The 18,009-nt window shown below is 40.2% G+C and overlaps 1 protein-coding gene across 7 annotated transcripts in view; it reads left to right on the forward strand.

Moving 5' to 3' along the window:
* Positions 1–18,009, forward strand: part of MEF2A (myocyte enhancer factor 2A) — a 144,894-nt gene that overhangs the window by 59,241 nt on the left and 67,644 nt on the right. For all 7 annotated transcript variants that reach the window (XM_073653336.1, XM_073653340.1, XM_073653338.1 and 4 more), the window contains exons 2-3: positions 2,785–2,981; positions 10,395–10,598. In XM_073653336.1, coding sequence (XP_073509437.1) covers positions 2,928–2,981; positions 10,395–10,598 — 258 coding nt within the window. In that variant the 5' untranslated portion in view covers positions 2,785–2,927. The remainder of the gene's footprint in view (positions 1–2,784; positions 2,982–10,394; positions 10,599–18,009) is intronic.

Below are 18,009 nucleotides of genomic sequence, written 5' to 3' on the forward strand. Positions count from 1 at the left end.
CACAATCCCCCTGGGGCTCTGCTAAAACACTCCCTGTCTCCTGTGACTGTGATAACCCCTCTAGTTGCTGGATGCTTCTGAAGCACAACACTTCCTGTCTTCTGTGCTTGTGTTATTTGTAACAGTTGCTGGATGCTTTTGAAGCAACAGCACTACTTCTGCATGTCACAATATTTTTTTGTTACTCGTAATATCATTTATCTTTTATGGACCTAGAGGCCATGATGGGGGGTGGGCTTAATGGCTAAGCTGTGTATGATGTGTACATTGTATAACATTAGGTTTGGGTTGTATGTTCTCTCATCCTAGAAAGTGATCCTGATTATGCTAATCATAGTTTTATCAGTGTGATCTGATTTTCTCAGAAGTGGAGAAGATGGGGGGTGGGGAATGTATCCTTCTTCTTCCCCATTGTCAGTCAGTGAAAATCAAACCACACTCTGATGTCATCCGAGTGTGGTCTTATTTTTTTTTAATAGACCCATTGACTTGCATGGGCTAGTGCAATCTGATTTATGAACATAAATTGTGCACTCTGTGATTTTATTTCCTTGGATAGACTCTGAGGAAAAAATTGAACATGCGCACGGCTCCATAGAATAACATGAGAACGAGTGCTATCCGTCAAAGTGTGCACAAACCCTCAAAAGCAATTCTGGTGCCGAGTATGTGCCTGACGAGCACCTGTTACCAGGTCAGAAGAAGATTAGGTTTTGTCCTTCTTCATTCCCACTACTCCCCCCTGAGTATTCCACTTCTTGTTTTTCTAAAATCTGCCATACGGGTCCAGAGCTTTGAGCCTTTTTATTCAGTGCTAATGTTTATGGTCTTTTCTGAGGGGGCGTGGCTGAGAAGATTCTCTGGGGGTGTGTCTTTAGACTACTTGCTTTACTACCCTGTGAGCCACGCTCCCTTGTAAAGACCATAAAAATGAGCACTAAATAAAAAGTCCCCTATCTCTGGATCCGTATGGTGGATTTAAAAAATTAAATGGAATACTCAGGGGATCAGCAGGAATAAAATAAAGGTATAAACTGGACCCTTTTTTGACCTGGTGACCAAGGTACTCTTTTAAGTGTCCATCATATGACCTGAAAAGATTTTTATCTGTTGGAAGCAAGCAATTTAGGCTCTTTTTAAATGACCGCAAGGAGAGATCTTAGAAATTGAAGAACTGATACATAAGGGGGCTGATTCACTAAGGTTTACTCTAGCATTCTGCCGGGAAACACCTTAATAATTCACAATAGTTTTGCACAACTCGGAAGTTGCACAAAAATATTGCGTCTTTTGCTATTTTCATTGGCAGAGCATGGGCGAGGTGGGCGTAAGCATGGGCAAGACAGCCGCCGTGACTAAGGCTGTGTGCCCACGTAGCATTTTTCAAGCGTTTTTGATGCGGAATTTCCGCAGCGTAAACGCTTGAAAAACGCTTGGTAACACGCACCCCATGGTCCCCAATGGGATTCCGCAAGTTCTATGCACATGCTGCGGATTTTTCCGCAGCGTTTATGCTGCGTTCAAAAATCCGCAGCATGTCATTTAATTTTGCGTTTCCGCAAGCAGAATTGCCTTTGTTCAATGCATAAAAAACGCAAGGCAATTCCGCATGTGGAAAACGCGTGATAAACGCGCGAAAAAAGCGCGATAAATGCGTGCGGAATTCCGCATGCGTTTTTCCGGGAGAGGACTTGCATTTATGCAGCAGAAATTTTCTGCTTCATAAATGCAACGTGGGCACATAGCCTTAGTCCAGAAATGTTCCCCAGTCGCTGACTGGAGTAGGTTTCTGGTGGCGCCAGTTAGGAGGGGTGCATCCTCCAGCGGCACTGTTCAGTAAGACTGGTGTGCACAATGCCAGTCTTGATGAATCTGCTGCTATACTATGCTAAAAATTGATGTAACTTCTTACAGCTTGATCTGTAATACCCCTTGTATAACCCTCAGTGAGCGACACCTGTCTGTAAGCGTTTCCAGGTGGGATTCAGCAGATCATGCTTTTCTGTTTTGAACTGAAATAGTTAAGGCAAGCGCTGCAAAGAATAAATTCTCACCAGACATTGTCCACATGTCTCCCGCAGCTTTACATCTGCTTACAGTCTGTGAAACATCACACACTTTGCATGATAAATAATTCTAGGCAGCAGCATGCAAATGAACTGATGAGCTCTGGCACTTTTCCTTCCTGCTTCAACTTTGGGGCTACCTCAGAGCTGACAATGGAGGGATGTGCAGTGAGGGGGGCTGGATCCGGGAGCTCCAGCTGTGAATAGGCCCAGATCTCTAGATCATCTGATATACAGCCTTCACTACACTGCTGATTGATGACTGTCACACAGATGCTTGTAAAGAAAATATAGGTCACAATTCTATTCTCTTATCAAGATGATTCCAATAAGTCATATCTTATGCCACAACCAAGTCATTTGTTGCTCTATATAATTACTTAGTTGCCTTCTTAATTTTTTTTCTTACATTTATATTTCTTAAGCACGGCAGGTGTCATGGCAGTTTTTAACTGTGGTTTTTTTTTTAAGGAAAAATGTATGTGTTTTATTCATGTTCTGCTTCCTTTCAATTCACTAGTAATTGCTTTTGCTTATGTAACAACTTTACCTGCTGTTTTTTAGTTATATTTAGCTTCTTTATTGTATGTGGGTCTTGTGTGTGGTGTGTGTGTGGTGTTTTTTTTTATTTTTTTTTTATTATTATTATTTTTACTTTTTCAGCATCTACTCTGCAAAAAACGTCATATTAATTTCCATTTCCAAATTGCTCTTCTAGGTTTTTGGCTAAGAAATAGAAGCCTTGGGCTGCACGAGAAAGCAATTACAGAAAGCTGCTGACCATGCGTTAGGATTCGGGAGACTGCCGCCTTTCTGGATTAGAACATTTATTGTGGATTGTAAAAGGGAAAGAAAGTGACAATGGGGAGGAAGAAAATACAGATTACGCGGATAATGGACGAACGGAACAGACAGGTACTGAATACAAAGGAGATGTGTGTATATACACACACACACACACACACACACACACACACACACACACACACACACACACACACACACACACACACACACACACACACACACACACTCTCCAAACTTTACATTTCAATGACCTTGCGAAGGAGTTTTTGTACTCTTCACCCATAATGTGTATAAGTGTGCAATATATCTTTACTATCAGACTACATGGTGTGAAATGAAAGTGCTGATATCATATGCAGGCCAGACTTGGCACACATTTGTGTGGTGTAGCTAGGGCTAGCGAATACTGTATCTCAGCCTTTCATTGACAGTGTACGTCAGGATTTCCTGAAATATATCTCTAATTCAATGCCGACAGATGCATGAGCTATATTGTTCCACTCTAAATAACAAATATATATATATATTATACACACACACACACACACACACACACACACACACACACACACACACACACACACACACACACACGCGCACGCGCACGTTCAAAAGTTTGGGGTCATTTAGGAATTTCATTATTTTTGAAAGAAAAGCACATTTTTGTTCAATGAAGCGAACATTAAATGAATCAGAAATACACTCTATACATTGCTAATGTGGTAAATGACTATTCTATCTGCAAACATCTTGTTTTTATTGCAATATCTACATAGGTGTATAGAGGCCCATTTCCAACAACCACCACTCCAGTGTTTTAATGGTACATTGTGTTTGCTAACTGTGTAAGAAGGCTAATGGATGTTTAGAAAACCCTTGCACAAGTATGTTAGCCCAGCTGAAAACAGTTTGGCTGATTTGAAAAGCTATAAAATTGACCTTCCTTTGAGCTAGTTGAGAATCTGGAGCATTACATTTGCTTGTTCTATGAAACTCTCAAAATGGCCAGAAAAAGAGAACTTTCATGTGAAACTAGACAGTCTATTCTTGTTCTTAGAAATGAAGGCTATTCCATGTGAGAGATTGCCAAGAAACTGAAGATTTCCTACAACGGTGTGTACTAGTCCCTTCAGAGGAGAGCACAAACAGGCTCTAACCAGAGTAGAAAGAGAAGTGGGAGGCCCCGCTGTACAACTGAGCAACAAGACAAGTACAGAAGAGTCTCTAGTTTGAGAAATCGACGCCTCACAGCTCCTCAACTGGCAGCTTCATTAAATAGTACACGCAAAACGCCAGTGTCAACGTCTACAGTGAAGAGGCGACTCCGGGATGCTGGCCTTCAGGGCAAAGGGGCAAAGAAAAAGCCATTTCTGAGACTGGCTAATAAAATGAAAAGATTAATATGGGCAAAAGAACATAGACATTGGACAGAGGAAGATTGGAAAAAAGTTTTATGGACTGACAAATCAAAGTTTGAGGTGTTTGGATCACACAGAGGAACATTTGTGAGACGCAGAAAAACTGAAAAGATCCTGGAAGAGTGCCTGATGCCATCTGTCAAGCATGGTGGAGGTAATGTGATGGTCTGGGGTTGCTTTGGTGCTGGTAAAGTGGGAGATTTGTACTAGGTAAATGGGATTTTGAATAAGGAAGGCTATCCCTCCATTTTGCAACGTCATGCCATACCCTGTGGACAGCGCTTGATTGGAGCCAATTTCATCCTACAACAGGACAATGACCCAAAGCACACCTCCAAATTATGCATGAACTATTTAGGGAAGAAGCAGGCAGCTGGTATTCTATCTGTAATGGAGTGGCCAGCGCAGTCACCAGATCTCAACCCCAAAGAGCTGTTGTGGTACGCAAAAAGTGCCAATCAAGCCAATCTGACTTGTGGGAGGGGCTTCAGGAAGCATGGGGGGAAATTTCTCAAGATTACCTCAGCAAATTAACAACTAGAATGCCAAAGGTCTGCAATGCTGGAATTGCTGCAAAGGGAGCATTCTTTGACGAAAGCAAAGTTTGAAGGAGAAAATTATTCTTTCAAATAAAAATCATTATTTCTAACCTTGTCAATGTCTGGACTATATTTTCTAATCATTTTGCAACTCATTTGATAAATAAAAGAAAACACAAAATTGTCTGGGTGACCCCAAACTTTTGAACGGTAGTGTATGTATGTATGTACAGTACAGACCAAAAGTTTGGACACACCTTCTCATTTAAAGATTTTTCTGTATTTTCATGACTATGAAAATAGTACATTCACACTGAAGGCATCAAAACTATGAATTAACACACGTGGAATTATATACTTAACAAAAAAGTGTGAAAAAACTGAAAATATCTCTTATATTCTAGGTTCTTCAAAGTAGCCACCTTTTGCTTTGATGACTGCTTTGCACACTCTTGGCATTTTCTTGATGAGCTTCAAGAGGTAGTCACCGGAAATGGTTTTCACTTCACAGGTGTTCCCTGTCAGGTTTAATAAGTGGGATTTCTTGCCTTATAAATGGGGTTGGGACCATCAGTTGTGTTGTGCAGAAGTCTGGTGGATACACAGCTGATAGTCCTACTGAATAGACTGTTAGCTGCTTTTTTTCTTGCCATAATACAAATTCTAAGTAAAGAAAAACGAGTGGCCATCATTACTTTAAGAAATGAAGGTCAGTCAGTGCGAAAAATTGGGAAAACCTTTGAAAGTGTCCCCAAGTGCAGTTGCAAAAACCATCAAGCGCTACAAAGAAACTGGCTCACATGAGGACCGCCCCAGGAAAGGAAGACCAAGAGTCACCTCTGCTTCTGAGGATAAGTTTATCCGCGTAACCAGCCTCAGAAATCGCAGGTTAACAGCAGCTCAGATTAGAGACCAGGTCAATGCCACACACAGTTCTAGCAGCAAACACATCTCTTCAGCAACTGTTAAGAGGAGATTTTGTGTAGCAGGCCTTCATAGTAAAATAGCTGCTAGGAAACCACTGCTAAGGACAGGCAACAAGCAGAAGAGACTTGTTTGGGATAAAGAACACAAGGAATGGACATTAGACCAGTGGAAATCTGTGCTTTGGTCTGATGAATCCAAATTTGAGATCTTGGTTTCCAACCACCGTGTCTTTGTGCGACGCAGAAAAGGTGAACGGATGGACTCTACATGCCTGGTTCCCACCGTGCAGCTTGGAGGAGGAGGTGTGATAGTGCGGGGGTGCTTTGCTGGTGACACTGTTGGGGATTTATTCAAAATTGAAGGCATACTGAACCAGCATGGCTACCACAGCATCTTGCAGCGGCATGCTATTCCATCCGGTTTGCGTTTAGTTGGACCATCATTTATTTTTCAACAGGACAATGACCCCAAACACACCTCCAGGCTGTGTAAGGGCTATTTGATCAAGAAGGAGAGTGCTACGCCAGATGACCTGACCTCCACAGTCACCAGACCTGAACCCAATTGAGATGGTTTGGGGTGAGCTGGACCGCAGAGTGAAGGCAAAAGGGCCAACAAGTGCTAAGCATCTCTGGGAACTCCTTCAAGATTGTTGTAAGACCATTTTCGATGACTACCTCTTGAAGCTCATCAAGAGAATGCCAAGAGTGTGCAAAGCAGTCATCAAAGCAAAAGGTGGCTACTTTGAAGAACCTAGAATATAAGACATATTTTCAGTTGTTTCACACTTTTTTGTTAGGTATATAATTCCACATGTGTTAATTCATAGTTTTGATGCCTTCAGTGTGAACGTACAATTTTCATAGTCAAGAAAATACAGAAAAATCTTTAAATGAGATGGTGTGTCCAAACTTTTGGTCTGTACTGTATGTATATGTGTGTGTGTGTGTGTGTGTGTGTGTGTGTGTGTGTGTGTGTGTGTGTGTGTGTGTGTGTGTATTATATATATATATATATATATTATATTATAATATAATACACAATTATGTGTTTGTGTAATTTATTTGCGGTGGCCTTCTGAATTGGAAGGTGAAGTCTGTTGCTCTTACCTGGACAGTCTAAACTAAGGTACACCAAGGCATACTGATAATACTAATAATAATTTTTTATTTCTGTAGCGCTGACATATTCCGCAGCACTTTACATTAGAGGGGGGGACTTGTAAAGATATTACAGAATAGCAATAATCACATAAATCAACAGATACCAAGCAGAGTGAGGACCCTGCTCACAAGTTTACAACCTATGAGGAAATGGGGGGAGACACGAAAGGTGAATCGTAACAATTTCTTGTATTGTATGGTCCACCCATCAATGTAATAGGGTTTAAATGACGGAGGCCAAAAGGACAAGCATAGGGCCGGAACGTTTGCAACTAGCTGTACTAATGATGTATCACAGTGGTATGTTGTGTGATATCGAATAAAATTGAGTTTGGGAAGTTTACCTGCAATTTACGTTGTGGCCCCTTACTTATTAAAGAGGTTGTCTACTAGTTTAAAATGTACCCTGGCAGCAGATATATAGTAAACACACACAACCCCAAAAATGGGCTTGACAAAATTGTTGCCACTTTTCCAAAATTGTGGGTAAAAAACAACTTTGTTTTAAGCATGTGATGCTCTTTCAAACTCACCTGTGGCAGGTAACAGGTGTGGGCAATATGAAAATCACACCTGAAACCACATAAAAAGGGGAGAAGTTAACTCGATCTTCTCATTGTGTGTCTGCATGTGTCACACGAAGCATAGAGATCAGAAAGAGGAGACGAGAACTGTCTGAGGACTTGAGAATCAAAATTGTTGAAAAATATCAACAGTCTCAAGGTTACAAGTCCATCTCCAGAGATCTTGATGTTTCTTTGTCCATGGTGTGCAACATAATCAAGAAGTTTACAACGTATGGCACTGTAGCTAATCTCCCTGAACGTAGATGGCAGAGAAAAATTGATGAAGGGTTGCAGCCCCAATCAAGCTTCAAAGAAATTCAAGCTGTCATGCAGGCTCAGGGTGCATCAGCGCGAACTATCCATCAACATTTGAATGAAATGAAACGCTATGGTAGGAGACCCAGGAGGTCACCACTGCTGACACAAAGACATTAAAAAGCTAGACTGCAGTTTGCCAAAAATGTACCTGAGTAAGCCAAAATCCTTTGAGGAAAACATCTTGTGGACAGATGAAACCAATATAGAGCTTTTGGGTAAAGCACATCATTCTACTATTTGGCCAAAGACAGAATGACGCCTACAAAGAAAAGAACACCGTACATACGTTCAAATATGTTTTGGGATTTTCTTGCTGCCTCTGGCACTGGATGCCTTGACTGTGCATGCATCATGAAATCTGAAGATTTCTAAAGGATTTTGAGTTGCAATATAGTGCCCAGTGTAAGAAAGCTGGGTTTGCGTCCTACGTCATTAGTCAGTCAGCAGGACAATGACCCCAAACATACTTCAAGAAGCACCTAGAAATGGATGGAAACAAAGCGCCGGAGAGTCCTGAAGTGGCAGCAATGAGTCCGGATCTAAATCCCATTGAATACCTGTGGAGAGATCTTACAATTGAAGACATCCTTCAAATATGAGACCTGGAGCAGTTTGCAAAAGATGAGTGGTCCAAAATTCCAGCTTAGAGGTGTAAGAAGCTTGTTGATGGTTATATGAAGTCATTGATTGCAATTATTTATTACAAAGGGCGTGCAACCAAATATTACGTTGAAGGTGCCAACAATTTTGTCCTGCCCACTTTTTTTTTTTGAGTTGTTCCCATACACATAAAGGAAATAAATATGTGCATAACAAAACATGTGTAACTACAATAATTTTCCCTGATAGGCCTCAGCTTTCACATTCCATCCAATCTAGAAGAAACCATCTCTTTTCTATCTCTGATAGAATGTGAAGGCTGCAGCCGATCAGATGAGTTTTAATGTACTTGTAAGGCTGTGTGCCCACGATGCGTTTTTAATGCGTTTCTGCAGCGTTTTTGCAGCTGCAGAAACGCATTAAAAACGCTTGGTAGAAGGGCAGTAATGTTCCCCAATGATAATCCGCATGTGCTGTGCACATGCTGCGGAAATTTCCGCTGCGGAAAAAAACGCAGCATTACCAATTATTTTGCGGAAGTGCTGCGTCTTCGCCGCCATTGACTTGCATTAGACCGCATGGATTACGCATCACTGTATATGTAGATGCGCATTCCATGTGTTCCAATGTACGGATGGTACCCGGGTGTAGAGGAGAGGAGAGTCTCATCCTCACCCAGGTACCATTAAAAAATCTGTAAAAAAAAAATAATAAAATAAAAAATAAATGTATATTTACCTTCCGGCGGCACGCGCAGCGCTCCTCCTTGCTTCCCGGCACTTTGCAGTGGATTGAAGGACCTGCGCTGACGTCAGTATCATGTGACGTGTCACGTGACGCTGACGTCGGCAGGTCTTTCAATCCACCGCTGTCTGCAAGGGAGAACGGAGTGAGCGGGCAGTTTGCATGGATTTATATAGTGTGACCTAGTTGTCACAAGCACTTTCCAAGTGATGCTAATCGCTTGGAAATCGCTTGTCAATCCGCATGCAGAAATATCAGTGAATAATGCTCCATTTCCGCATGTCCCTGGCAGGAAAACACATGTACAATCCGCATGTACAATCCGCATGTGTTTTTTTCTGCCAGGGAGATGCAGAAACGCTCAGGAAAAAATCCGGAGCATTTCTGCATCGTGGGCACATAGCCTAAATGAAGCTTTTCCAGCATCTGTTCCAAACAGACTCAGATGAAATGTACTGTGAGCCTTAACGATCTCCTGAACATTTATGGGAATTTTCATTCACATTGACTTTTTTTTTTTTTTTTGTTCATTGATTTTACAACTGATCAGAATCCACGTAAAAGAAACGCCTTGTGAACATATCCTGATAATGCCCATCACAAGCTAAGATATAACTTGCCGGAACTTGCCACTTTTTTTGTCAGCCCTTTTTACTATTCAGCAGAATTAAAGGGAATCTGTCAGCAGAGTTTTTTCTTTGTAATCTGAGAGCACCATTTTGTAGAGACAGAGACCCTGATTCCAGCTATGTGTCACTTACTGGGCTTTGTTTTGCTGCTTCAATACAATCATTGTTTTATCAGCAGGAGATTACACTTCAAGAAAAGCTGTTATGTGCCTCCTAGTCCAACCAGGCCCCCAGCACTGATTAGCAGCTCTCACTACACAATGTACACAGAAAGCTGTGCTGTGGTCGGGATTATACACAGAACAACCACTAAGCTCTGCTAGATCTGCAGCAGAGAAAACTGTGACTCTATCACAACTGCTGCACCCAGCAAACTAAGTGATACATGGCTGAAATCAGGGTCTCTGTCTCTACAACATGATGATGTCAGATTACATAACAAAACCTGCTGACAGATTCCCTTTTACCATGATCAGACCAATATGAATAATATTATTGCCACCTCTACTATTGAGAATATGCACTTTCTGTGATTTAATCTGTTGTTTTCTAAAGCCATGATGATAGTTTCTGACATATATAATATAATATAATATTTTTTTCCTTTTTGTCTACAGGTGACATTTACCAAAAGGAAATTTGGGTTAATGAAGAAGGCCTACGAGCTCAGTGTATTATGTGACTGTGAAATTGCACTGATTATTTTTAATGGCTCTAACAAGCTGTTTCAGTATGCGAGCACTGACATGGATAAAGTCCTCCTGAAATACACAGAATACAATGAACCACATGAGAGCAGAACCAACTCTGACATTGTGGAGGTAAGGGTGCCGGCTGGCCATGGAAGCACTGGTTGTTTAGGGCTGGACTAGCTGGCATACTACATGCATACAGCCACAGCACAGAGGAGAACAACATTAGTTGCCACGAGCTATGGCTCTGCTCTTGCCCTTCATGTTCTCTCTGCTGGAGGCTTTGCTGTGCCACGTGCTAGTTTCATACCAATTGCTGTAGGCTGTTAAAGGTTGATGGCATTAGTCTCAGCCAGGCATATGATGGTGGTTGGGTTTATTAAGGCTCATCTCTGAAACTTACTTCTTTGAAAATCTTTTTGTTGGCGCTAAAATAGGGAAGTTGTTTGGAGGATTTTCTAGCCGTCAGTGCAAAGACGATTAGGTCAGGAAGTTGATGTAGATCGGGTAGGTTATGTATGGCCCCCTCTCTCCCTCTACATAGATCCTTAGGATAAAATGTGTTTTATATTCATTCAGAGGGAGCTGGAACCCAAGAAGAAATATCAGGTTCTGTTCACCGTATTTTCTTCAGTGTCCTCAGGCTATGTGCTGGTAAAGCTCCTGGCTGTTGAACTGGACACAGGCTGTAATAGTGGCTGCAGAATGGAATAAAACTTTTTCTTTTTTTTCTATTTCGCCTCTCCGTTGCGCAGATATTGGCAATCAAAGTATTGGCACATTATGAGTTATCTTTATTTAAATGGGTATTCCCATCTCCAAGATCCTACCCTGGTGTGTACTAGGTGTAACAATAATAATATTGGCAAATTCCTCCAATTAGAAATGTAGTATAGTTCTTCTGATTCACTGTCTCTTACCTCGTGCAGTGCATTGCAGTAGCTTGGGTATCCATGGTTACGACTACTAAGAGCTGTCTAACTGTCACTATATGAGTGGTCATGACCATTGATACCTAAGCTACTGCAATGCCTGCACATGGGGTAAGCAACATTGCGAATCAGAAGAACTATACTAAATTTCTAATTGGAGGTATTTGCTTATATTATTATTATTATACCTACTACGTATTGGGATAGGATCTTGGAGATGAGCATATCCCTTTAAGTCCAAATGGGTGTTTTTACTGGGGGCTTGTGCTGTAGGATTTGCTATCTGAGAACGCCCACTTGTACTTAACTCATTAGGTACCAAATACTTTGCTAATATCCATGCAAAGGAGGCGACATAAAAAAACACTTTATTCCTCTCTGATGTCACTATTACATTGTTTCTAGCTCAACATGAAAGTTTTTTACATAAGGTTTTCTTTGAATATTGTTTAATTACATGTATATATAAATATTTTTTCGTTTTCTGTATATAGGAAAGCGTAGTCTGCAATGTTTTGCTCTACATAGTACATCCTAAAAGAGAAAAAAAAAAAACATTTTACAACGGAAGTCAATGGCCGAGGTGTACCTACAGTGGGATCTCAGAGATGTCTTTTGGATATTAAAGTTAGCTATGCTCCCTGCATATTCCACCAATGGAATAGAAAGCAAAATGAATCTGAACAGACCCTTTTATTTAGTAACCCCTGAGAGTTTTTGTGATGTAGAATATCATGACAGATCAGCCACTCCCTATTCCAGCAAAATCATGTTGACCATTGCACTGCTTAGAAGGGTCTCTGTACATTTTTGATACTTGTTTCTATAATTTTTCTTATCTGCATTTTTCAAAGGACACTGCTTGCATGTGAGCTACAATGTCAGATAACCAATTCATATAGCCCATATCAGTTATTGCCCAAAATGTGGCCCTGTAAAAGATTAGTTACACCAAAGGACATAAAGTTTACTAGTGACACTTGAGTTTTATCTTTATGATCCATCAAAAAGTTATATTACAGCAAAAGAATGTTTTCTTACTTTTGACAAGTTGATAACAAGCTACATTGAATTTTATGGTATTTTTTGAAATGTTGCAGAACTAGTACGGTAGTAGTAATTAGTATCTATGATTATTTTTTTTTGTTTTAATTACATTTTATAATGCATGTAGAAGCAACTGCAGTTGATATGGTCAGTGACTATAAGAAACTTTTGTAATCTATCTTATCTGAGAAATCTGGTTCTTTCTCCTTTTATAAGACAATTGTTTCCTTTTTGCCTGCCTCCTGAAGTCATTACTCACTGCGACGAACCAAGACCGATTTAGGCTAGATTCACACATCATGGTTGTTTTGGCATCAATTTTCTGCAGCAAAACCTGATCTTCAAGGGCATTTTGTTCAGGATTTTTCTTGCAGTTTTGGTGCGTTTTTTCAGCGTTTTTTTTCACTGACCTTCTGTCTCTTTTTATGCATGTACATAACACTCTGAAAAAAAAAAAAAAAAAAAAGAACTCCATTCTATTTTGGCTTCAAAAGCGCTGAAAAAGTGCTGAAAGAAGTGACATGCTCCATTTTCCAAAAAAACATGCAAGGCACAAAATCCTGAACAAAAAAAAAAAAACATGATGTGGGTGGGAACAGAGAATTCTGTTTTCTCATAGACTTTGCTGGTACTGCAAAAGGCAGCTGAAAATTTGCATAAAAAAAACGCTGAAAAAAACCATGATGCGTGAACATACACCTTCTAATATACTGTTAGGAGAGAGAAAAAGTCAGAAGGAATGGCAAGCATTGGCACAATGAGAGAGTGGCAGAGCGTGGTGCAGCTTTTAGCAAATGTGTTTAACGTCAGTGCAGGATTCAGAGCCACACAGCTCAGTACTGTATTCCATTCTGTGGTTGCTTCTTTCCGTTTGCTAGAGAGAAAGAAAAGCAGGAATTAATCTGTGTGTGTGCTGTGTAAAGGAGACGTCATAGCAGCTAGCCCACTATCTCAGAGTGAACTGATAATTAAAGAGCCTGCAAAGGAGAAAATTGGTGAAAAATGTGGGATATAACTCACACGACTACTTAGTCTGAAAAGTTACCTAAAATGACAGATGCACACTAAACCTTTTTTATTGTGTTTTTACAAATGTTTAATTGAGAAAAGCACTTAGAAAAACAAACAACAAAAAGAACCTTAAAAGGGTACAAACCAAAATGCTGTCTATGTAGCCACGATTATCGTTTACAGAAGTTATATGACATATCTGACTACTTCATTTCACAACAAAAAAGCAGATCACGGTCTGTAAAGAGGATTTCCACCTGGGAAAAAAAAGAGAACTTGTTCTTCTATTTTTTTTTTCTGCAACTTAGATATTCTTCCACTCTTTACCTGAAGTTGTTAAAAATTATATTTGTTTTTTTTTTTCGTTAGCTTTTCCTAGGAAAGTGAGGGGTAATACAAATGGCTGCCATATACCTTCCACACAGGCACAGGGGTTGGCACCCAATCTTCTGGGTCTTGGACCTAATGGGTCTACGTGTAGATACTAGAGCAGGGAGGATTAATAGATAACTAGATTAGTAGATAACTAGGTTAGCAGCTCTGGCACACACAGCATTGTGAAAGCTTCTGTAGATCCTTTAGCGTCGGACATACTGGCTGTCGGCAAGATTTTACAAAAAAAATAGGTAACGTTTCTCCTTACCCCTTAGACCTCAGTCCAGAGCCTCTCACCTAGCCAAATCAGATCTCATACTTTGCACTGACGAGGGCCAACAGCCCGAAACACCGTGTCCGCAAATTGAGATTCTGATTTGGCTTTTATCCTAAGTCATATTTCACGACTCGTTAAAGGGTTGATTGTGACTTGTAGGATTGCTGCTTCCAATAGGTGGCGATATGGAGTACAAGTCCTCTTTTTCTCTGAAGAGGCAATTTGCACAAAAAAAAATAAAAATCTATAACAAGTGGCTGAACAGAACAATTCAGCGTGTTTTTTTCTACATTGAAGGAAATACTGTAACACGTCTCTTTTACAGTCGTTTCTATAAACATCAGTGAGTATTGTGGTCACATGTGATAAAACCACAGTATTTATTTCTTGTCCCAGCTTTAGAAACTAGAAAATAAACCACTTTATGTGTGAGCTTCTTTGTTCTTCTTGCTGTAAATTTCAGGACAAACCAGTGGTGGCATTTCTTTGCATGCTGTTTTTTAATGTTATTAAAGGGGTTGTCCACTACTTGCACAATCCCTTTTTAAATGAAATAAGAGTAAAAGAGCTGCCCATGCTCTCCCACATCCCTATTCATTCCTCAGCCTCCTCACCCATCCCACAGATTTCTGGGATCTCTTGTTCTCTAAATAAATGGAGGTCCCATAAGTTGACTTATAAATAGGGTTGAGCGAGTATGCTCGGGCCGAGCTCCTAGTATTTATAGCTGCTCGGTGATATGGTTGAATCGCTCCCGTGTGCATGATTTGCGACTGTTTGACAGTTTTATTACATGTGAGGAATGTGTAAGAAATAGACATTCCTCACATGTATTAAAGCTGTCAAACAGTCGCAAATCATGCACACGGGAGCGATTCAACCATATCACCGAGCAGCTATAAATACTCGGAGCTCGGCCCGAGCATACTCGCCGAAAGGGTTAATAGAACATACTCGCTCATCACTACTTATAAACTTTCAAAAATGGACAACATATCCTGTATATATTGTATTATCAGAGTGGTCTGGGATTTGGTATTCAATGGCCATCCTTAGAATAGGTTGAAAATATAAGATCAACGAGGGTTCAACACCTTGCACCTCCACATGGCTGTGAAAGTACTTGGGTCTCAATTCATCAAAGCTTTTTGTCTAGTTTTGTGTGTTTTTTGTATTTTTTTTTCACTCAATTTATTATTCTATTTACTCCTTTTTTTTTTTTTTTTTTTAAGTATTTTATGTGTGCGCTCCTGTTGTCTTGAATGTTTTGCAATTCCAGATATTTTCACCTGATTCATCAATTGCGACTTTTTAAAGTCATATAATTTGGTACAACTTCACTCCAGTCCCCACCTCGGTATATATTTTGAGTATACTATTGTTTTAGAGCTTTTTTTGTGCCACTTTTTGTACCAAAAAGTCACAAACCGTTCAGGACGGGAAAAAAGCCAATATTTGACTTTGTCAAATTCATAAACCATTTTGATGATTTTGGTGTCAAAAAATGGCAACTAATACCACAAGATGAAAAAGTAAAGTGACATAAAAAGAACCCCCCCCCCACAAATGATGAATCTGAGCCATAGTTTAGAGAGTTGGAACTATTCCTTTAATTTCTAAAATGGGAAAACTTCCTTTTAAGGCCCATTTCACGTTCACAGTGGTGAATTGTTAAGTATGGGATTTTAGCTGTAGAAGTAGATGGCTCGTATATGTTGAATGTCTAGTGGCATCCTGTAGAATAAGTGCTGTTTACAGAACAAGTCTGTCAATTGTCAGACGTGTATCCCCGAGAAATGGAGGCAGGAAAGGATTTTACTTCGATATTATTATTATAATTAATTTTGCTTATTATGTAGTACCATTAATTCCACAGCACTTTACAGACATTCTAATCACTGTCCCCATTGGGACTCATAATCTAAGCTATCAAGATGTCTTTGGGGTGTGGGAGGAAACTGGAGAACCCGGAGGAAACCCACACAAACACGGAGAGAACATACAAACTGCTTGCAGATGTCATTGCTAACCACTGAGCCAGCCTGCTGCCTATAGAACTATTATCCCGTTACTCTGCTGCTTTTGAAGCTTACAATCTAATTTCCTTTTAACACGCGTAGCCCACGTGCCAATGCCATTTTATAAAGCAGCCACTTATCCAGCTGGCATGTGTTTTTAGTTTTCTTCCTCAATCCAAAGTGCCTGGTTGAAACCCACAACGGCATGATTACAGTATCAAACGTTCACTCGAGTTATGACTTGGCAAAAAACCTCCTCTTTGCCTTATTTAAAATAAATTGAAAATGGGCGAATCTTTGGCTGGATCACTTAGACATTGCGTAAGCATTAATTTCAGTGAAAGTGAATTAATTCTTGAAAATATATAGTCATAGTTTATTACTAAGTCTCCTGGTGAGCAGTAGAGAATATTGTATCGGGTAATAATTGTACACTATCTGGCGCGATCAGATTACAATCTTGCCAATACGTGGAGTTTAGGCCAAGGGGTGAAGCTTTCATACAGGTTTAGTAAAAAGGGCCTTTTTTTTTAAAGGAAATCTGCTAGTAAGATCAATCTTCCTAAGCAGTCTATATGGCCATATAGGTTATAGGAAGTTGAATAAAATGATACTTTGATGTGTTATAACAAAAATGTGGATTTCTCTGGAATATGTAAATGAGCTGTTAAGATCTATGGGCCGGACTCTGATCTGCATGAGAATCTGCCTCCAAATCATATTATACATGAGGTGGAGTTACCAGTGTGATTTATGATGGCCGCTCTCTGCTCTCCTGATCTCACTGCAGAGCTGTGTGTGATTATACCTGACACATATGCAGGTTCCTCTCAGCTTCCATCTCACAGGAGACAGGGTTATAGCAGAGCTGTGAGAGCTGCAGCTGCTAACATGCTTATAAAGAGATAAAGTTCAGTTCTCCTGTTCTGTGTTAGTTACATGTCTCGCGCTGGTAACTCCCCCTTTTATTAAAATAATCTCTGGAGGCATATTCTTGGGGAGATCAGTGTCCGGTCCATAGATCTTAACGGCTCATTTACATATGAGAAAAACATGGATTGCTCTGGAGTAAGATATCGGATTGCAGATATCAAGGTATCATGTTATTCCGCTTCCTATAACCTGCATGCCTATATAGATGACTTAGAATGGCTGATCCTATTGACAGATTCCTTTTAAATACAGAAGCAGCACTCATCATGTTTTCATAAGCCCTTTGCAATTTTTTCCCATTTTAAGAAGATGAGACAACCTCTTATTGGCACATTATATATTTTGTGGAGTGAGACACTGATGACAGGCGTCAATGCCAGCTTTATTGACTACCCCACGTTCATTTTGACTGGACACAGGAGCCTGCAAAAACGTAGAATTGACACAATGAGCATTTGATGTCTGTGCTCACATAAGACTTCCTCGTGTGGCTCTCCCCGAATTCTTGTGCTTATGAAGTGTTTTCACAGATGTTTTTAAGCTTCTGTAGAAATGCATTAGATTACACTGAGAGCCATAAAAACGGGCCATTCTGGTGGCCAAATAAAACATAATACTGAAGTTTGGTATCTGGCAGCTCTCATTTAATCATACGAGCCAGATCAATATTATTCAAGCTGTTAGAGCAAATTATAAAGCGCCCGTGTTTCAGGAAGCCTAATTTCTTTTGCACATGTGCTTCATAACTAGGGAGGCAATGCATCTGGCAGGTTTATATGACAATTGAATACTTGACTAAATGAGTTTTGGCAAGACCCTTCCGTGCCAGGAGAAATGAGATCAGTGGTTTTCTGAGCTACGTCTTGAAGACAAATTGCAGTGTGTTTCTTGGCCTCTTCTTTAGATGAAGCGTTGCCTGTCTGTTTCAAACACTTCATTGGAAGAAA

This window comes from Phyllobates terribilis, unplaced genomic scaffold, assembly GCF_046119375.1.
Source record: "Phyllobates terribilis strain yellow unplaced genomic scaffold, ASM4611937v1 Scaffold_11__3_contigs__length_659146591, whole genome shotgun sequence".
In the NCBI taxonomy this organism is placed as follows: domain Eukaryota; kingdom Metazoa; phylum Chordata; class Amphibia; order Anura; family Dendrobatidae; genus Phyllobates; species Phyllobates terribilis.